Raw genomic sequence first — 23,128 nt, forward strand, 5'->3', positions numbered from 1 at the left:
TAGAAGCCTGAACTTGGTAATAATTTTTCCTAACATATCTGAAGAGCAAATAATTTGCATAATTCTATATCTTCTTTTGAGTACACAAATTGAAAGAACAATGCAAGTCGACTATTTTATTTCTTTTTATCTCTCTGCTTTATTTCTGTAATTTATAAGTTTTGAGGTGGTATAGAATAATGTTTCAGGTTTTCCAGTCATTGTTTTAATTTCTATTGCAATTTTGTACCAATTAATTAATGAGTAGCAACAACGTGGTTATTTTTTCCAGTGTAATTCTTATGAGATGAACTCTGTGGCTAGGCAAGATTTTTAAGTAGTGTTTGGCAGAAATTATAAAATTAAAATAAAGAAAATGTGTTTAAAAAACAGGTTTCAAGAGTTTTTGAGAGAGAAACAGTGGGAGGTGGGGAGGAGGAGGAAGAGAGAATAATAAACATTTTCTTAATGCCCACCTACATTTTATCAAAATTTGAAATATATGGCAAACTTCTTTCCCTACAATGAAGATTATTACTACATTTCTTAGTAGTCTTTGGATGGGATCTCTTTTTTGTACATTTGACTTATTCATGAAACGAAAATGAAAAGCAAAAAGATGCAAATGTTTCTAGTAAATCATCTCTTCTCATCCTGATGTAGATATCAGATTACACTCTCCATAAACAATTTTAATGAGTAAGAAGTACTGATTTACTAAACTACTTCTAAATATTTATTTTGTATAGATGGCCTATTGCTTTGCTGATTTGTAAGCCCTTTACCCCTCTCTCTATGTAAATTGTTCACACAAATAGGCAAAGCAATAAAGCAGTTTCATCAAAATTGAAAACCACTGTGAAGTGTTGGTAGCAGAAGAAAAGTAATTCTAGATTAAAGCCTACTGGACATATTGTGAAGTGTTTCTGTACAATAAAATGAGGACTGGCTACCACGAAGCTTACTAAGTTGGCTCTTTAACTACTGGTTGTTGCTGGAAAAGTATAGTTCTTTATGGCACTTTCCTCTGAAAGGAAGCTACTCTTATTTTCAGGCAGATTGGGTACACCAGGTGAATTAGGTGTCTGTTTTCTGAAACTGTTCCCAATGGAATTCAAGGGTGGATCTTTAGAAGGTCCCAGATGTGTGAGTCCTTTATTGCTGAGTAATTATTGTTCCTGTTCTTTCGGGCTATCAAAAATATATCACAACTATAAATTAAAACAGCAACAACAACAACAAACCCTCATGTGATGAAATACAACTAGTTCATATGCACCCACCAGAATACTTTTAAGGAATATCTTCTCATTTTTTTATAGGGAAACCTTGATGTATAAAACAAAGATCATCATGAAGGATACTGTGTAGATTAATGCATTGAAAATAAGAATACTGTTTCTGATTCTAATTTATCTTCAACAGTTACAGTCACAGTGGAGAAGAGTTATGGTGCTAATATAAATGTATTTGTTTTTTTAAATGAGTGCACTAAGTGTGGTTGTTTTATTTATTTTTCAACAGCATGAAAGATGCAGGAATAGGCTATAGGCAATGGAGGGGTCCCATATCATCGACCTGCAAGGAGTGCCCAGTGGTCAATACCAGCCCCGTTTGTGGTTCAGATGGTCATACCTACTCTTCTCAGGTAAAAAAAATGACAGTCTTTTCGTATGAAATACAAAATACATATCTCATTTTATTATTGGTTCTCTAATGTGGCCATCCAGATAATTTATTTAACTTTTAAAGTAATGAGAATAATCTCGTAGGTTTGAAATATGATTCAATGTACATTTGTTTCTGTTATATCAGAATTTTTAAAGTTTTAAACACTGAAGGTGGCAATGCTCTGAACCCCAAGTAGTAAAACTGGAATTTCCTTCACTGCTATTACACAAAAGGTCAGAAATATTACCATGCATATAATAATGTTAGCTGCTATTATTACAGCAGCAGCAGCTACAATCTTTCAGTATCATTACTTCCTTTATCTCATGTTACTTCCCCTATTATTTCATTTAAACCTCTCAAAATTCCTTTTAACAAATGAGAAAAACTATGCATCAGAAAGATATAGAAAATTTCACATATTTGGCTGACATTACAGACAAGATTTGATGTCTTTTCTGATTCAGTGTCTCTGTTCTCTCCTCTACATTGATTAGCTTCCTTATTTGGTGTCCCATATTGTTCAAATATTTAGGTGTTTTTAAGACATTTACCTAATACGACGTTGATGAGTTTTCTTTGATTATGTGACAGAATGAATATATCTCACATTATCACATCCCAAAGGATAGTCATGTAGAAACCATTATACTGATTTATTGAATTACAACAAAGGATGCAGATTATAATATTTGAACTGGTAGGTAGAGCTACATGGGAAACAAATTTTAGTCTTAATTTTACTTGATGAACATGGATAGTAGAACACATTGAGTTAAGAGAGAGACTGGAATTTTTACTGGCATCCAGCTAAGATAGAACCTTGTCTTTCTCAACATTAGAAATATCCATGCTAGAGATACTAATATGTTTGTATCCAGGATGTCATTGTCCCTGGAGAGGGCTAGTATTAGTCCACCACCTACTTGTTTAGGCCTTTCTTTAGGATGTTTCTAGTGTATCAGTCTTTTCACAATTTAGTTACATAGGACACAAAGTCACAATTACAAGTGGTCTCTACCTGCAGGGAGGCCTTGTTTGATGGTTTTAGAGAAGCACAATTGTGATGCTCCCACTTCAGACTAAATAAACCTACCATACACAGATTAATTCACATATATTTCCACTTCCCTGTGGTTTCCCCATTGTTCTCCTTTGTATCGGGCACACTGTGAAGCCCCAGCATACAGATCATGTGGTCTATTTATATTGTCAATAAAACCATGCTAAATAATCCACACTTGAATTATTAATTTGATATTTTTCCATACATGTTGCTTTCAAAAAATGCCTTCTTTACATAGAGAGAGGTAAAAAGAACATGGTTGAAATGAATATGAGTTTTTAGCAACCCCAAATCACCATCTTCATTTCTGTTGATTCTAACTTAATGATTTTCCCACTTTGGATCGCCAATCCAGTCTTAAATGTGTGCACTGACACAGTGAGGCTGAGCTGTATGTAATAATGAAAATGAAATAGAGATCTTAGACCAGTAAAAGCTTATATCAGACTCTCCTTTTCAGAGTTTATTGGAAGTTTAGTTTTCAGATATTTATTGGATTTAAATTCAAATTGAGGCTCTTAACTTTTTGTGTGTGTGAGTAAAGTAGTACCCTAGACTGTTTAAGTACTGGAGCATGAACAAAGACCACAGAGTCAAGTGTCTCCTTGAGAAGGTCATTTATTATTTCCCCAACTTCTCCTTAAGAGCACACGGTGATACAAGATAGGTGCAGGGGTCACAGGATTTGGCTTTGGCTCATTCAGCTTTGTCAACAGATTAAGCAAACTCTGACAGGGCAAATTTAAACACCTTTTGGGGGCTTGGAGGCTTTGAGTGCACAATAATGGTGAGGTCCAAATTCTAAGCCCCTTGTGGTCCTTGATGCACCTTGCTTGAAGTTTCTAATCATCCAGTTGAGTAATCCTTATATGGTAAAGATTATCCAGAAGCCAGTTCCTATTAATCCAGAGTGTGGACCCCACATACAGGATGGAAGACCAGTCCTCCTCTCTAGGTCTTCTTACCATCATTTTGTATTTTGGACGTTCTGCATTGATATACTTGTGGTTTTGTGGGGGAAGGGCTTATTTTACTACTACAAATAATATTCCTATAGATTCTTGTGAAGACAGAGCCCCAGAAAGTAGTTTCCAGGCTCTCGGCCTCATATAGAAAGATGCTGGCTCAGGTAGTAAATGGCCATCAACTGTGATTGAATGGCCATCAGCTGTGGCTAGTTGGCTGTCAGCTGTAACCAGTGAGCCATTGGCCACTAATATAACTGCCGTGGCTACGCTAGCAAAAAAAATGGGGGCTAGCAAGAGCGGATTGCAGAGAGGCGGATGCCGCCGGTGAGAATATAGTGGTATGACTCCCCTACTTATGGCTCCGTGGGTGTTCCTTTTTGGCCTCACCATGTCCTGCGTTCTTATGTGGGGAGTGGGACCAGAGAGCCCGCATGACGTCCCTCATGACAATTTTGTTTTAGACCCACAATGTTTCCTCCTTTTTTACTTCAGCTCCATTTATAGAGATGAGATGATAAATTATCCTTACACTCTACAACTTTAGTGGTGGTGAGGTCATTACACAGTGTAACAGGTGGAGTTGCTGGATGATGGAGTGAGAAAGAGGGTTATCGGAAGGTATCCAAAGGAAGGTTTTAGTCAAATGACATACCTAGGATATAATTCTGGAAGGCATATTTCATTTCAGAATGTGACCAATTTTCAATAATTATTTGAGTTCAATTTATTAGAGTTCAAGTTCTGAATTGGTCAGCTTGTCTAGAAATCCTAAGCAGAGTATTTTAAAATGCATTCACAAAAAGACAAAGGAACAGATGAAGAGCTATGGAATCACAGATTTAGTTGAAAAAATATTGGTATTGTGATTTTCATGATAAGTATTTTTGTAACGTTATCCGATTTTTTTTTCTGTTAAGAAAAACAATTGACTTTTCTAAAGAAGTTGACTGAATCTTTCTTTTTTTAAAGAACCAGTCTTTTTTGTATTCTTTCCAATTCAGCAATGCCAGAAAAATCAAAATATAAGTCTGTTCAAGGTTATTTGAGAGGCAATCATTCCTGAAATTGACACAAAAGATGAAGGTCTTTGTTTCTTTACTTCAGGCAGTCTATTTTGATTGTATTGTCAAGCTTCAGTAAGAATTAGGAATTGTTCTCCACTACAGCATCTATATTAGACCATGCATATATTTGTCACTGACTTGTGTAAATTGCATACTACATTTGCTGAGCAGAAGTCAATAAATAATATTAATGTTTTAGAACTCAACAGGGCATCTATAATATAAATTTTCTGGGGACAACACATTGGATGATTTTGAACTCTTTTCTATCATATTTAGTCATGCAGTGTTGCCAATTGAATTAAATAATGGTGAATTCCTGAGGAATATTGTTTATAAGATCTCTCTCTCTCTCTCTCTCTCTCTCTCTCTCTCTCTCTCTCTCTCTCTCTCTCTCTCTGTGTGTGTGTGTGTGTGTGTGTGTGTGTGTGTGTGTGTGTGTGTGTGTTTTCAAGGAAGGCAAATAGAAAGAATATCCATTTTATACTGGAGTCCTCAACTCTGACTGCAGAGATAATACTTAAATTGTTTTGGAATGGGCTCTATGAATCTGAATTTTCAAAGCTCCCCAGGTGGTTTTTACGTTGGAGGCATGGTTGAAAACCACTGTTGCATCCGTCCATCTTATTGCCTTTGAAATCTTAAATATAAGCGTTTTTTAAAATTTTAAATGGGACAATAACATTAAAGGTGAAGTGTTGACCTTTTGTTACTATTTGAGAAAATGCCATTTTAAGTTCCAACGTGCTACTATTCTCTGTTAGTCTTTAATTTGTTTTTCCATAGTTGAGGCATTCATTTACTTTCTCTTAGTAACAGTTACTAATTTTAGTAGCTTTAGTACTTTTTTAAAGTTTGAAAATGTATTACACATCTTCATTTTGATATGTTGCATCTGTTGGTATTTAGCATTTAACTGTCCTATCAACAGTTGTCTGAGCTGAGAATTTTATGTTAGACGATCAACAGTCAGAAATAGATGTGCCCTGTTCTATATTCTATGTAACGGCTTTTCAGCATAGGCTAGGTTTTGCTTTTGACTTGGGTATGACAACTTGATCAAGATTACTACTCCAGCATATTCTCAGAATCATTGATAAGGATAAGCTCTTATTAAATCACTGAACATTAAAGGACATAATATGTTAACTATATTGTAAAAATATCAAATTTAAAAAGAATTCAATAGGACATCTAGGACACGCCACACAATTTGCAAGTCCCTGATGAGATACCATGTTTTGTGAGATAAATGTCTATGTATGAGCGAAGATCTAATTGTCAGAAAAGCTTTCCTCTCCTTACATTTATTTGGCTTCCAACACTCCCTATTCTTACCCCCTTCAGCATATATTGATGAACAAAATATATAATCTGTTTTCTTCAGTTATTGAGGAAAATGTGAATTCCTAAATGTTCCATTTAAAATGTAACAAGAAGTTAAAAGACATTTGCAAAGCAGCCTAATGGATAGAATATTATTTACATTTTTATAAAACTCTATTCCCAATCCTTTAGAATCATTTCACACACATTTATTTAGATACATTTATTTATCTATATCTATCTATCTATCTATCTATCTATCTATCTATCTATCTATCATCTGTCTATCTATCATCTATGTTCTATCCATCTCACGTTCATTTCATCTAGGACATTTAACATTGTTTTCGTAAAAACCCAACCCTCTATTTTGACCTAACATTTAATCATATTGTCATATTAAATTATATTGTTATTATATTAATTTATTTGAACAGATTTTAAGAAACCAAAAAAGGGGAGTGGTGATAAGCATAAAACCTGACAAAAATGAGAAAGTTTGGAGTCATTTATTAGTATTAAATGTTCATTTAGCATACTGTGGCATTATTTATTTCCTTGGAGATTAACTGAGAGACAACTTCCAGTGTAATATTTTGTTGTCAACCAGAAATTATTCATTTAGGAGGGACTAATTAATATGTTCCTTTTCTGTAAATACTAGATTTTTGGGTAAATATTATTACCCAGTAAACATGAAGTATGATTTTTTTCAATTGATTTAGAAAAATTAGAAATAATCACTGAGTTATCATAATGTTTACATATTTTCTAGGAAAATATTGAGTGAAAATAAATTCTAATTATTTTGCTCTTCAATCCTAGATGTATTTTCTCCTTAGAATATTTGATTTGTATAGAATATAATATGTTGAACAATTTAGTGTTTTATAATTAATTCATTATTAGTGTATGTAAATATACTATATTTTTGTATATACTATACAAATAATTTAGGTGATGGATGATTTTGTTTTGAAAAAAGGAAAAGGAGTAATGAGAAACTTAAGTTTGGACATGAAACCTGTGTGTGCCATTTTTATGAAAGGATTCTTATAGCAAAGTAACTATACAAGTTAGAGAGACTTATTATGTTCCCGACTTTGGCCTACATGGACGACTGTCAGGAAACTTAGTGAGCAGTGTGATAGAAGTCTATGTTAATTTAACAAGAGAATACAGGTGGCTGAACCAGAATTGATTTTGAGTCCCCATGCTCCCTTTGAGTAGATTGTCACTCGGAGAGTACAGCAACCAGGCCAGCCTGCAATTACTGTTAAGGGAAGGAGAGAAAAAATCCTGAATGTTTAAAATAGTTACCTACAACCTCTTTTCATCTTGTCAATTACCCAGGAGCCAGCTGAGAGGGTATGTTACCTTTCTGGATATATAGAAATTCAATGCACAAATTGCCTTACTAAAGTGAGGGAGTTAGATTCAGAAATATTTTTGAGTAGATTTTTGAAGAGACCATCCCAATGCTTACAGAATCAGATGCTTGTGGATAGTAAGGAAATTGGAAGGTCCATTAAGTATCTTGCCTGTTAGCCCATTGTTGAGTAGATTTTGTGATAAAAGTCACACCATTATCAGACTGCAAGTAATCCAAAAAATCAAACACATTACACTGATTAGTTTTAAAGGACACAATGATATGGCCAGAGTCAGCTGATGGAACTGGAATAGCAACAGCATCATCTGAAAAATTGGTGAGAGAAACTTGCTTGCTGGATGGCTTCCATATCAGCCTGTTGATTTAACTGTTATAAAGAACCAAGAAGAATGTCCAAGGGAAGAAAATAGTCTTCTCCATCCCCAAGGAATCCAGTTAGGTGCTAGGACTATGTTTTGATGATGGTGACCAAAGAGATAGCAGTTTTCCTTCACTGTAGGGGAGACTGAGCATTGTGAATCCATCCAAATAGTCCTAAGAAACTTAGGAGCAGGCTCCTGGATTTTGTCAAGAGTTTATTAGCCATTTCTGCTGGCAGAGGTGTAATAATACTGCAGTCAGAGTCATTGAGACCAAGGCTTCTGATTTTCCAACCAATAGGGCATCATCTGTATAGACAAGACTTTCAACATTATAGGTGATAAGCACCTGGTGGTGGCGAATGACAAATAAATTTTTCCCACTAAATGAATTAATATGTGACTCTTGGATCTTCCTTGATGAGGAAGATGCCACTCTGGCACTTACCAGACAGCAACGTACAAACACATAGTACATCGATGCCTACTGTACATTCAGATGTAGAAACAAAAACATGCATTGCGTTGGTCCAAAACACCCTCCAAGAAAGGTAATGTTAGCTTACCTTCCATGTCATAAATCCTGCAAATTCAATCCTGTGTCACCTTCCTAACAGAACCTGACACAATGTTTACTTGGGTGCCTCCAATCAACACAGCCATAAAAGTTTTCATCTCTCCCCTACAACAGAGTTGTTCAGTACATTTGGGTGAGTGTATATGGCCTATGTCTCATTTGGAAATATGGAAACTTTTACTCACTGTCAAGATAACACCACTTCCTCCTCCTCCCCCGAGGCTAGTGAGCAATGTCCAAAGTACTATTTGGATAGTTTCAGGCAGCCCTATCTCTTGCTGTTCATGCTTGAAAATTTTAATAACAGGTAGAAGAGTGGATGAATTTTTCACCGCCTCTGCCTCATGACTTAGGTGACAGCATTCACTGCTGTATCACGGGGAATCTTCTTATATCTTCTAATCTGGCCCATGGGGCTTGGTATCCTTTCACTTCTAGAAAGCCCTATCTCTGTCAACATCCCATCCGTATTTCCCAGAACTGTCAAGATTGAAGGGTCGGAGATTTTTACTCCACTTCCAAAATGCCACAGTTTCAAAATGCTGGCAAAAGACATGAGACTCCTGGGTCAGAAACAAGGAATTTACTTATGACACAAGCAGCATAACCTTCATATTTGTGTCAATTCTCCTTTCCCCATAAGTCCCTCAGGGGCAGAGTATAGTTGCCCAGTTGGATGCGCCATTCACTTTGGGTTTGTGTCACATGTAAGGAAACCTTGGTATTTTTACAATAGGCTGCAAACATATCTGCCCAAATTTTGCCTCATGGGGAGATACTATCTTTATTGGGAAGCAAACAAATCTGTCCTGTCCCCTAAAGGATGTATTATCTCTACCTTGCAAGGGTATTTGCTATACAAACTAAGTTGAATAGATAATACTAACCAAAAGCTATCAGTGCCTCTGCTCCCAAGATGTAGAGAAACACAGGAGATCTACAGGAATCTATATGTCAACTCTAAAAAATAGTAGGCTAGCTCTATTAATGTCAGACAAACTCTATTTTCAGATAAAAGCCATAGAAGATGAAGATGATTACTACATAATAATTAATATGTAAATTCTCCTGGAAAATCTAATATAATTCTAATCTTCATTGTATATAATAAAATAATTCCAAGATATATAAAACAATTTCTACAGGGAGAAAATGTCAAATCTCGTTAACACATTGTGAGATTTTAGAACTCCTCTCTTAGTAAATGATGGAACTGCAGGAAAAAAAAAAAGTTAGGCTCCGCCCCTCACCTCTCTGGCTCAAAGTAAGTTAACGGAACCCACTGCAAACTGGTGAAGAGAGAGGGTTGAACCCTGCGATATAGCCCTGGGGAGGTGTGCCTATCTGTGTCGAAGGACATGGGTATTTAGGGGAGAATGTTCCTGGAATTTCTATGCTGAGGAGATGACCGGAAAGATTCTGAGAATGTTTCTGTTGAGCAATTAAGAAAATAGATTGAACATGTAAGTAAATCTATGTTTCTCATTGTTGGAAAAAGTAGTTACAAACATGGGAATGGAAAGCTGCAAAGAATCCTCAGAGGTTAGATCAGAATTGGAGGGATCAACATGGACTCATGTTGAGTATTTTTTGGTACACACACACACACACACACACACACACACACACACACACACGGTGCCAAAAAAGAATATATATGTATGCACATTTTAGGAAGGGAAAAAACTATTAAAATTGTAATAATCTATACCAATAGCAAAATATGAATACAAGTCACGTTTGACTTCTGCAATTATAAGAGTTGCACAAAGTGGTTACCATCAGCATCCAGACACTTCTGATTATGGCGAACTACTACTTGAGCAACGTTGACCAAAACATCCACTTGTATACATTTTTTGGCACCCCAGTGTATGTGTGCGTGTATGTATTTAAAATACCTTATGAATTATTAACCTCTGAAAGGTTAACTAGTTTGATTCTGCTATCTCTGTTTCGCTCTAGCTTGTCATTTCATTTTTATATTTACCTTTCCTATATGAACTCATCTTTAATAATATGTTTTGACCACTCAAATTAGCAGGGCCTCGCTCTTGGCGATAGCCAGTCTTGCCAGGAGTCTTCTTTTCCAAATGTGTATGAGCTGTGGTCTTAGATGCACTTGTGTTTCTTGAGTGAATCAACAGAGGGCACTTTAATTCTAGAGTTAATGGCTTCTCAGCTTACTCTCTCCGGTTTATACAGTGGAAACCTAAGTTCTGTGTGCTTGTATCTTTGTTTCAAAGCTAATTGTATCCACTCTTCCCTATCTTTCTTTTTTAGCACATCCCAAAGTATGTGGTTGCTACCAGTGCATAAAATTGTGTAGGAGCTATGGACCGTTAAGTATACATTTTAGTTATAAGAATAGTATATTTCTAAATAGGCTCTTGGTATTACTTAAGCATAATAAACAAGGAATTTCCTCCAACTTTAGTTTATGAAAACAGTTAATATGAAACTTTAAGCATGTGAGCCCCATAGACAATGAAATGTATACATAAGCTATCGCACTGTAGTATTTTGATGTTTGTAGTGTAATTGTTGAAGTCCTTTACTACACTGAGGTCTTTAGAGTCTTTTCTTTTGTTAGCTAAATTTAACCTCTGTCCTGAATCTTTCAACTCCTTGTATGTTCTTTTATTTTACAATGCATCCCTGTTTTCTTACTCCCATTCCTTTTTAAAAATTCACTCCCATTTATATCTGTAAGACAAATTTCTTCTTAAATGCCATCCTCATTTTTAGGAGTACTTGGTGTCATTACCTTCTATTTTCATCCTTTTTAAAATTATTTTTAATCATTACTGCTCATTCCTATGGAAAATTATATGGAAAATTATGAGTTATCTGGTAAAACCCATATGATAAGATAAATGAAAATATAAACTAATAGTGAGTTAAATTGATTTCATTAATTTTATGTATGTATTCTATCAATCATCAAACAGCATGTTTTTATGGGTTATATTTTAATTGAAACTATTACTGATAATTGAAGCTACATTGGTCTAAAATAATTTAAACAAGAATTTTGGTTTAAAAACAAAATTCATTAAAACATATAAGAATGAAATGACAGTCAAATAAGTATACTATCCCATTGACCTTTAAAGTGTTAAAATTTATTACCAGATTTTGAATTCTAGAATACCTGTTTAGAACAACAGCTAACAAAGAGGAAAACATCCACGTAAATGCTACATTATGCACAGAAATCACAAAATAAGAGATATTTGACTAGAGATGGTCTAATAACAACTGAATAATTAAGTAATAGGAAAATCAGGAAGGTCTTTTATAGTCATACACTCACAATCTCAACTGAGGTGAAAGAATGTACGATCCTGATATTTTAGTGCTACTGTGGATTAAATTGAGTTTAAGACAGAATGTAAGGCAGCAACCCCACGTACAGCTGTGAACAAGCCTAGATACCCTTCAAAAGGAAACCATCCCAAATCCACTACTGTATCCAGTTCTGCGTCCATAATCTGTGGTTCAAGTTGTTTTCTTCTTGGTACATTCTGACGTTGCACTACGAGATAGTGTAAACTCTGTGCCAAACGAGATGTTTAGGTTGGGTATTTTGAGATGTGTTTAATTTTGAAAGAAAAAAAATATTTTTTGTAATAATTCATGTTTGCAAAATTGGAGATTAACTGAACCAGAGATTATACTACATCTAAAACAATGTGTTCTGTAAGATAACGGTTAAGTATATTTTGTACCTCATTTTGTTCCTGGCACTTTTCCTTGGTCAGGTAATCCAGTTGCCAACTGGAGTAATATTTTCACTGATACATGACTACATGACAAGGATTGTAAACTTATTGCAAGTTCACAGTGGGTTGACGTGTCCTTACTGCCCTGACCTCTGGTTAAATTCAATGAGTCCTTTACAAGTCCCAATTTCTAGATGCTGACTTGAATGTCTCATAGAAAGGGGTTAAATATATAAGGAATAAGGGGAAATTGATTTGCATATCAGTGCTCCTTTGCAGTTGCTTAAATTAAGGATTTTAATATTTTCAGGAATCCCTTGATCCTTTTCTCATTTTGACTTTGCTTAGCAACGTCTATGCTCACAACTCTAACATTATGCCTGAAAAGGGCCCGCCTCTGTCCCCTCAGACATAATGAAGAATATAGGAAAGTGACTCTGACCTGCCTCGTGTCACATGACTTTTCACCTAGGGTGAGGGTAGTATGATTTAAAATGTTGTAGTGTAAATAGAAGTTTCCCAAAATAAAGTTTCTGGTGAGAAGAGAGGTTAGCCAAAATAAGTAGGGTATTATTCCTTGATGGAAAGTAGAGTGTTGAATAGAGAAAACAATGGTGTACTGTCCACTTTGGTGCTAAATCTGCTGCTCTATTTAACTTCCTGCTTGTGTATGTACATTACAATTATTATATGTGTGCAATGGCAAATCCCAAGTGAATGAATGAATGGATTTAAGATCAAATCAAGTGTTTTTTCCTCCTCTAGTTGTCTTTGAATGGAAAATATCAGAGTAGGGAACAGTAAGTGGATGTGATTTGCTAGGCAAAAGGTTAGCTTATAGCTGTGTATGAGGAATCCTATGCATGAGATCTCAGCTCATGTCTAAGATATTGGTTGTATAAGATGTTAAAGAGATGATATAATGCAATATATTAGTCCAAAAAAAAAAGGTGATCAGTGATATTCCATACTTCCCAATTTGTGTTTTTTTTTCACTTGCGCAAAAATTTTTATCACAACAGAAAGAAATAGAACATCGTTGCTCTTTTTGCCTACTTCTGATTATATACCCGTTCTACATTAGAAACATTATAAAATAGTATTTGAATCTCAATTTAGCTCTATATTATTGCTTGGTTGCCTAAGCTCTCTAAGCTTCACTTGTAAAAATTTATTTAAGAAATATATCTATTTTGATGATAGAGTAATACATCAAAATTGCTTAATACAATACTTGGCATATAATGATGACTCAAGGAAAGTGGTTGCTATCAACTGTTTTTTGTTGTTCTAGCTGATTTGTATTTTCAGTTTTTCTGGATAATTAAAGTACTTACAAACACTTTATTTATACCATTGTTTTATTTTAAATGCATTAGTGAGTACCCAAGAAAAAAATTCCTAAGGAAATAGGGAAGAGATCTGGAGAATTTAATCCATTTTTTTGGCTTTCAGTAGACCAGTGCCTAAATCAGGATTTCTCAATCTATTTAGACACTGTTCACGTCTGAAATCAGATAACACTTTATATTGGGGAGCTGACCTGTGCATTGTAAGATCGTTAGCAGCATTTCTGTCCTGAAACTAGTAGATGTCAGCCGCAATCCCTCCACTTCTTAGTCATAACAACGAAAAAATACCTCCAGATGTTCCCCCGGGAGGGACAAAATTACCCTAGATGAGCCCATCTGTTTTAAGCTATCTGTCATGATCATGGTGATTGCATCATGAAAACCTGTAACCATAGCCTTTTCTAGTGTTTGCTGATCTCTGCTTGTGGGGGTCTTTTCTGTGGGCAGCCCGATCTCTCCTACAGTAAATCATATTTTCTTCTTTGATCTTGTTATTAAGCAAATGACTTTAACTTAATTTTGCTGACAAGCGTCAAGTTTGACCACTGAAAAATCATTCTGTGGGTTCCCTTTTCACAATAACTCATAACTTCAATTTTCTCAATACTCAGGTTCTGAATCAGGAATACATTAATCATGTCTTTCCCTACAGTATTTGCATTTTTGGCAATTATGTACTAATGAACATGCCCTTTATGTGATATTTTAGTTCACTTATACCTTTATAAATATTTCAGCTTTGTGATAATTAAGTAAATTGAACATGATTAATTAGAAATGCAATCAGTAGATGTACCTATTTTTTAAAAAAATACTACTTTTAATATCCTAATATTCTTTGATTAATATTCTCCATGAAGATTTTTTACATAATCTATAAGTAAATTAAACTAAATGGTTTTTTGATTACAGGAAGCTAGAATTCATATAATTATACACATGGGGTATACATTTTTGCTCTACATCTGAGTCTTGCTCTTTATGGAAAGGCGTAAAGAAAAAGTGTTCAGTAGAATCATTCTGAAGAAAACTTGTTTCATTTATGAAGTAATTGTTTTGCAAAGCTATAACTACATCATATCATGCAGCTCTTAAAGACGGCTTTTTAATTTTTAGATTATAATCATGTCAAAGAAAGTTAGCTAAAAAGTAAAATTTGGTAAAAAGAAAGTAAAATTTTTATAAAGTTGTGCACCTTTTTTATAAATTATCTGCTGAATAGCATTATAATTAATCTACAATTTTTCAGTGGAAAATAGGTGATTATCCTTTTTAAATAAACTAAAAACTCATGTATTTTTGTTAAAATATTTTTTGAACATTCATTTTCTTTGAATAAAAATTTCACTGTTAAAATAAACACATTTAAAATGTAAATGAGTATGGCATAACACCTTTGAAAGGAGCTAACCTATTTTCAAATTTCAAAATTAAGTATTAGCTATAACATATTGACTTTTAGCTTTATCTGCTCATATTCCAAATGTAATTGTTCCCGAACTTTTCTTAAATTATGTCATGAGTCAGAATTTCCTTATGACCAGATACAGGGTTAAAATATGAAGTTAGAAGAAGTTACAGGAAAGATATTAAATGTGAAGTCTCAAAGTTTTATATAACTTATTTGGCATTCATTACAGCATTCAGAATTTGTTAACTAGTGACTTCTACTTTTGATTAGCTATTGGGAATTTTTAATTATGTTTAAAATTTATTGTGATTTTTACATAACAAGATCTTTTTTTAAATTATTGAAATATTGAATAATAAAAAAGATACCTTTGAAATAGCTTATTTCTCCAAAAAGGCCCACTAAGACACTACAAATGTATTCTAAGTATAATAATTTTTAATCAGATGTTGCAGAGCTAGTTAAGAATTTTGCCCATCCATTAGAGAGTTATTTGACAAGAAAAAGAAAATGTAATCTGATTAGTCATTGGGTGTATTCTGTGCTTCTTGGTATCAGCTGAAGCTGAATTAAATTAGTCACTGGTACATTTGTCGATTGGAGCCAGAAAGTCTGCCCTATTTAATCTTAAAATAATTTGTACTGAGTAAATTATGAAGGTAGCCACTAAAGAAATCACATTACTTCAGAATTAGCAAGATCAATTTCTTTTAGGGTAGGAAGATAATTATTGCCTCTTAAAAGATGGAGTAGATTTACGATTTTTAAAATCATGTCAGTGTGTACTTTTAAAATATTATCTTATGAATGAGTTGCAAATACTTAGGCTTAAAATTCTAACAGAGGAATATTTACAAAGGAAATCAAACTAAATAAATATAAATGAACTAAATAAAACTTTATGTGCCATAATAGTTTATTTATTTGCCTTTAATTTTATTCAGTTTTATACCACTGTTTGATTATTAAAACTCTATAGATGTTATCCCAGGTGTTATGCCAGTTAGGTGTTATCCCAGTTAGTCATATGGGAAAATTGAGGAGGCTGAAAATATTTCTGTAACTAGCCCAGATGTCACATTTAAGAAGTGGTACTCTGAAGATTTGAATTCAGGTGTAATGCTTTTTGTTCTATTCCTTTCATTTATCTTTTCTGTATCAGATCCAGTAGAATCACAAGTATACTATTCTTTACTTTCTATTTTTATATTCTTTACTTTATATTGAATTACTACTTTTTTCTCTCTTCATACAGTGCAAACTAGAATATCAAGCATGTCTCTTAGGAAAACAGATCTCAGTCAGATGCGAAGGACGTTGCCCGTGTCCTTCAGATAAGTCCACAAGTACAAGCAGAAATGTTAAGAGAGGTAAGTGATGAACACTTATTCATAGTTTTATATTTGTTCTCGCTATTAAAATGTTTTGCAGTAAGTGTTGTCATATGTACATAGTGAAGTTTACTTTTGTATGTATACCTATTTAGTAATTATTTTGTAAATGAGTTTTTTTTCCCTTTAGCCTCAATTATTATAGCAAGTAACATTTTCCCCATAGATTTCCATTTATCTTAATCGTAATAGCTGGATACTTCTTTCCTACATATTCACCAGACTTGTGTATAAGAAATCTAAAGCAATGCCTTCTGTAAATTATCGTGTCTAAAATGTTTTAGATCCTTTTTCCCCCCTTTTGGTACAAGCAACTCATCAGTGATATTATAGAAAATGATAAAGTAGTTTGGTTTAGAGTAGAACGGGTTAGTCAATTAGAGTTGATCTTTTTAAATAAAGATGTCTCCCTCATATATTGTGTGTGTATGTGTGTGTGTAAGTAAAATTTCCTAATGAATAATTTTATAAATTAAACTAAACTCTCTTTTGGTTAGATCTAGAGTTTTTAAATTTTATTTCTATATGTTTGATGACAAATAATAAAATTATTGAAACTGATGTTTATTATGGTATATAAATGACTTTTCATTTTTTTTACCTTTTCAGTTTTTTACCATGGTTTGCATGGTATTATTATTATTATTTTTACTTAAGGTGTTCCTTATTCCTTTAAAAAAAATCTACATGGCTTGTAGTTTCAGTTCTTCATAGCTATAGACAAAGAAGGAAATATAAGGTATAGACGTTTTATTAAGTCCAAAACTATTTTATAGAACATTAACATAAACATTTACCATGCATTTTATAACCATCTTAATTTTATAATTTAACAATTATCATGGGTTCTGAATGCAAATAAGTTATTTTTGCCTTTTTTCTAAAAAATATGAATAACATATTCCTATAAGAAGATACGAAATTTATTTAATATAAATTATGTATTTTCTTAAACATGATATTCTTAAACTTGATATTCTATATTACAGTCCCATGATGAAAATGTTATTAAAGACAAAACTTTGAACTTCAATTATGCCATTTATATCTGTCTTTACTAATTAAGTAATATTTAAAATAATTTGGAATTTAAAAGCTGTGTTTTAACATCACTTTTAGTACAACAACTAACAGTTGATTTTACTGTTCAAGAGTTAATTAATTAATTTGCAAATTAATGGTAAGCTAGTGTTCAAATATTAGGCAATCTGCCGAGAGACACACACTGGTAGAAGAAAGGTTCTAAGCTGTCTTCCAGGAGACTTGTTCTTTCAGCCTCACTCTTGTTGCCTCACCCCAGCCTAGAGTCAATTTAGAGCTCAATTCCTTCTGGATTCCTCAAGTCCCTATCTTCCAATCCAGTTTCTGTAGCATAGCTCAAATGAAGATGTTCAGACATGACCTTGAATATATTAATCAACACCCATATAATTAAGAGTGATTACAGTTTTCTTTTCATCGCTTCAGTATATCCTGCTTTCCTCATCCCCACTCTCTATTTATGTAATTGAATACATTTTCCTCTGAAAATCACTTGAGGTATGAAGTAAATCCACCTATAAGTTCAATATTGGTGTTTTATTATTTTTATTGGAAGTTATTAAAAATATTTGAGAAGGGGTAGTTATAATATTTATGTAGCTCTAGTACATTGCAGCAGTTCACTAAGATCTCCCTTCAATAAGATTCTTTGCTTTTGAAATCGTTTTTGAATGAGAAAATATGTTTGATGTGGTATCAATTTATCATAAGCTCCCACAAACTACAGAAGGAACTCAGTATGCATTAAATATGGAAGGTAGCACATCTGAGGATTCCCATATGAATAAACAATAATTATGCTTCATGTTGCTCAAAGTCTCTGTACAATGTTTATGTTAATATATCAAGAAGGAAACTTCTCTTAAAGTTTTATCATGAGGGGGCAAAGATCATTTGTGTTCAATTGTGCGTAGAAAAAGAGGCAAGAATAATTTAAGCTAATCCTGCTCTGATGGATTGTCAGGGCAAAACAAGTACAGGATTTTGCTAGCTACTGTGGAAAAGCAGTACAGAAAACTGAGAATGTCATTTACACACAGTGCTGAAGGCCAAGAGACACGGGTAATGTAAAACTTATTTCAGTATCACTTCTAATCTTTCAACTGTCATTTACATGAGAAGCAGCTTGTCTTCAGTAGACAGTGTAGTGCAAGAAATTCAATTTAATAGCATCTCTGTTCTAGAAAAAGTGAGAAAGAAACTACCAACAATGAAATAGTTCTTAAATCTTTCTGACTTCCTACATTTGATGTCAAATTGACACCATAGTAAGTTTTCACTATGTTAAGAGCAGAATGTATTCTTCAAAGTGACTTGAAGCATATTAAAACTAATAAAAATGCATTTCCTTTAGTAGGAGAAACAGAGTTCTCCTCTGTTCTCGTAATGTATTCAGTAATACCTATACATAAATTGGTCCAAATATATACATTTAAGTAACCCACATACTAAATATATATATATATATATATATATATATATATATATATATATATATATATAAAGAAAAAATATGTAGTTTTAAAAAAAGTATTAGGGTTTATATTTTTTGATATTTCAGACCCAGTATAGTGCCTTGCATAAAATAAACACAAAAATGATGTCAAATTAATAAATAATTTTAATAAACTATTAACAAATGAAAGATATAAAAAAGAAAAATAGGTAATTTGCATTCTTTGAATTCTAGATTCTGACTTTATATAAGTAGATAAGCATAGCCCTCTTCAATCAGTAACTTAACTATTCTTTTTTTTTTTCTTGTTTTTTTTGTTTTGCTGTTCTTACTCCTGAAATCAAGATTACAAAGGCCAGTGCTTCTAGGTCCCTCTACTGTGTTACTTCCTTCCATTCAAAAAAAAAAAAATGTTGTTTGATTACTAATACAGAATGGTTATTTAGGTTAATCCTCTTCATTCAAAGCCTACACATTTTAGCTGATTTTTAAAGCTTCGTATTGTATTTTATATACCTAGATTATTATGAGATTCAGAGTTATGAAAGTGGACTACAAACAGACCATTTTCCACAGATTTTTGTGTGTTGTTTTGTTTTGTTTTGTTTTTGGTGGCAAAGTTATGCTCAAGGAATGATTCTGTCTTTTCCAGCAATTTATTTAGCACACATTCACTGTTGGAATTAGCATGATGTCACAAGCCAATAGCATACAGGATGCTATCTCTTAATAATCCAAATAAGAAATCAAATACTCCAAATGAAAGATTGAATCACAAGTCATTCCAGGCACACTTAGATAAAGAAATGAAGTCCAAATTTAACAAAGGTGTACCTGTTCATACACGTTTGGTTTGTGGGGAGAGATGGCTTGCCCAACCATGAGCTGACTTGCACCTGCCAGTGCAAAAACGGAAGTCCCCCATTGCTAGATCACGCTGCTAGGGAAAGCAAGGCAAGGATGTCGGTGGACAGGCTAGGCTGCTCTGAAGTCATCACTGCAGGGACTGTTACCCGGTTTAGCACCATTGCGGACCAAAGAGTTGCCTTGGCCATGACAGGAGCAAGTGTCTGAAGGTCTTCAAAGAGCTGTTTAGTCAGCAATGTGTGCCTTGCCCAAACCAACACTACGGAAGAGTCTCACAAACTCTCAGCATTTACACTCTAACGGTCCCCTTGCCGTATGGGCTTTTCCACATGTTCTTATCATTCAGCCCCCAGTGGGGTCCCTTAGCAGCTGGACTGCTGGGTACTTATAAATGTTAACAGATGAGATGATGATGTCCGGGCACGACTTACTTTATTCTTATATCAAAACGACTTTACTTCTAAAAACAACTTATATTTTTGTCTCTGTCATAAACAAGTGGATTAAAACAGCTTCATTTAAGTCATAAACAAGTGGATTTGAAACCATATTAATCATATACACAACATATATACATGTAAAATGCATGGGACCTGCAGGGCCAAAGATCAAGAGCATGGGAAAGGGCCTTAGAAAGATTTTTGTTTGTTTGCTTTTGCAGGTAGTAAATCCAAATCACAGGAATCTACCCTAGACATATTTAAATGATTGCCACAGAAGTGGTTCATAAGCACAGTAAACTTTAAACCTGTGATATATCATAAGTGCTCCATTATTTATTTGATTGGATGGATTCAGAAGATTCTTTTTAATTGACCTGTTGTTTCAAATTTGAGTATTTTAAGGTTCAAAATACTTTTCCTATTATTATGGGTTTTTTTGTAGCTATTATGGTTTTGTATATCTAATATCTTAATTTTTAATTAATTTTAAATATCACTTTAATATTTTACCTTCACCCCAGCATGTATCTAAACACATTCACAAACCTTCATAATTTGAAATATTAAGTTTGAGTGGACATATCCATAGAAATGGAAGAAAACCTATAAAAGATTTTATCATTATCAAAAAGATTTTAAAAAAACAAAACTTTTCTTGAGGTTGTGGAGAAAATGGAACTCTTGTACATTGTTGGTGGGAATGTAAATTGGGACAGCATTTATGGAAAACCACAAAATTTCCTCAAAAAACTAAAAATAGAACTACTATATTATCCAGCAATCCCTCTTCTAGATATATATCCAAAGTAAGAGAAATCGATATCTCAGTGAGATATCTAGGCTCATTGCTGCATTATTTATACTAACCAAGATATGAGAACAACCAAAGTGTCTGTTGACAGAAGAATGGATAAAGAAATTGTAGTATATATACTTACAATGGGATATTATTCAGTATTATAAAAGGAGATTCTTCCATTTGTAACAAAATGGATGAATCTGAAACACATTATGCTAAGTGAATTAGCCAGACAAAGAAAGAAAAATAATGCATAATCTCTGTTATATGTGAAATGTTAAAAATGTGAATACAAAGAAGCAGAGAGTAGAACAGTGGTTACCATGGATATGGAAGTAGAGGGTATGTGGAGATGTTGGTCAATGGGTGGAAATCTGCAGTTATGTAGGGTGAATAAGTTTAGAGATCTAGTATACAGCATGGTGAATACTGATTGAATAGTAAATATTTGATAAGGGAATGGGTTTCGGATATTATCACCACACAAATCAAAAAAAGGTAACTATGCAAAGAGATGTTAATTAGCTTGACTGTAATAACTTAATTATGTATATGTATATCAAATTATCATGTTGTACATCTTAATTATATACAATTTTTATTAAAAAAACAAAGGAAATAAAGATTTCAGTTGATAAGCCTAGGTGAGAGAGGACACAAGAGATAAAAATGAAAGCCTGAAGGCATTAAAGGCATGGAGCACATTCGAGAAAAGAACATATGCCATTTATACTGGTATACAGGGTACTTTTAAGAAGGATACAGTGCAAATCGGTCACTACCAAAGATGAAATCTTTAGATATAGTTCATTAGAGCCAGAGAAGTTGAAGTTCTTGACCATACAGTTAGCATTCTCTGAACAATTTTCCTAAATTTAATCTATGTTATTGTGCTACAGATGTCATGCTTTTTGGTTTGAGTGGGGTAGGTTAGATGCATTTATTTAGAAGGCAATTGTATTACATCAGAAAGAAGGCAATCATATGGTATTTGTCTTTCACATGGGTACTACACTAATCGGGGTGATCACTTTATAAATTATATAAATGGCTAACCACTATGCTATACACCTGAAAATAATACAAAATAATGTAGAATGTCAACTATAATAAAAAAAAAATTACTCATTGGGAATATAAAGTACATCATAGCGAATATGGTCAATCATATTATAATAACTACAGTGTCAGATGTGTAATAGACATTTTGGGGTTATCACTTTGTGACGTATATAAATATATTATCACCATGTTGTTTTGTACACCTGAAACAAATGAAAAAAGAGAGAGAGAGAGAAAGAAAGAAAGAAAGTAGTCAGGTCCCAGCAAAGAGGGTAAATGTAGAAATAAGAGGAGAAATTGAATTTCAATAATGTTGCTGAGGTGGAATTTCACAAAACTTGAAATTCAATTGGATATGATAGAAGGAAAAGGAATCTGTCAAACATAATTTTGAGTGTAGTAATCAGGGTGATTTATAGAATGTTAACGAAAAGTAATGGCTTCTGGGCCTGTTCATAGTTTCCACTATATTCTCACTAGCATTTTTTTGTACAACTCGAGGTTCCTTTTATCAAAAACTAACAATCATATAATTAATCATATTTCCCTTTATGTTTTATTCTTCAAGAGTGTCAGAATTAAATAAATGCTTAATCACAGTAATCCATTAGCATGCGTACTAGACTTGCTAGTTCCTAATTTTGCTTGTGTGTTTTAACTATTTCACAGAATTTTGTTTTGTGTGTTGCTATCCTGTGGGGTAGCATAATTTATTGGCTATAGCTTTTAGAATCCCAGTTCTGCACTAGCTGTGTGGCCTTTGGCAATATATATAAATTTATGAGTCTCAGGTTCTTCATCTGTGCAATATGAAATATATGTCATAAAGATTTATGAATGCATTTCCTGAAATTAAACCATCTTTGCATTTTTATTTCATTTTAATTAATTACACTTGTAAAATACCGTTGAGTGCTAATAAATTATAGAATGTTTTCACATATTAAAACATACTTGTAACATTATTTTTATGCTTTTGTATATCATGATGGGTTACAAAAAAGTTGGCAAGTTTTCGTCTTTTCTTATAGTCAATATTATGTATACAGAGGGTGCCAAAAAAAAATGTATACACATTTTAAGAAAGGAATAAACTGTTTTAAAATTACATTGATGGTAACAACTTTGAGTGCCTCTTGTACTTGCAGGAGTCAAACGTGACTTGTGTTCATCTTTTA

At 33.3% G+C, this 23,128-nt stretch overlaps 1 protein-coding gene across 4 annotated transcripts in view; it reads left to right on the forward strand.

Moving 5' to 3' along the window:
• Positions 1–23,128, forward strand: part of SPOCK3 (SPARC (osteonectin), cwcv and kazal like domains proteoglycan 3) — a 327,148-nt gene that overhangs the window by 218,705 nt on the left and 85,315 nt on the right. For all 4 annotated transcript variants that reach the window (XM_081075581.1, XM_081075583.1, XM_081075582.1 and 1 more), the window contains exons 5-6: positions 1,504–1,627; positions 16,147–16,261. In XM_081075581.1, the coding sequence (XP_080931707.1) occupies positions 1,504–1,627; positions 16,147–16,261 (239 nt within the window). The remainder of the gene's footprint in view (positions 1–1,503; positions 1,628–16,146; positions 16,262–23,128) is intronic.

The sequence above is a fragment of the Rhinolophus hipposideros genome (assembly GCF_964194185.1).
Source record: "Rhinolophus hipposideros genome assembly, chromosome: 16".
Lineage (NCBI taxonomy): Eukaryota > Metazoa > Chordata > Mammalia > Chiroptera > Rhinolophidae > Rhinolophus > Rhinolophus hipposideros.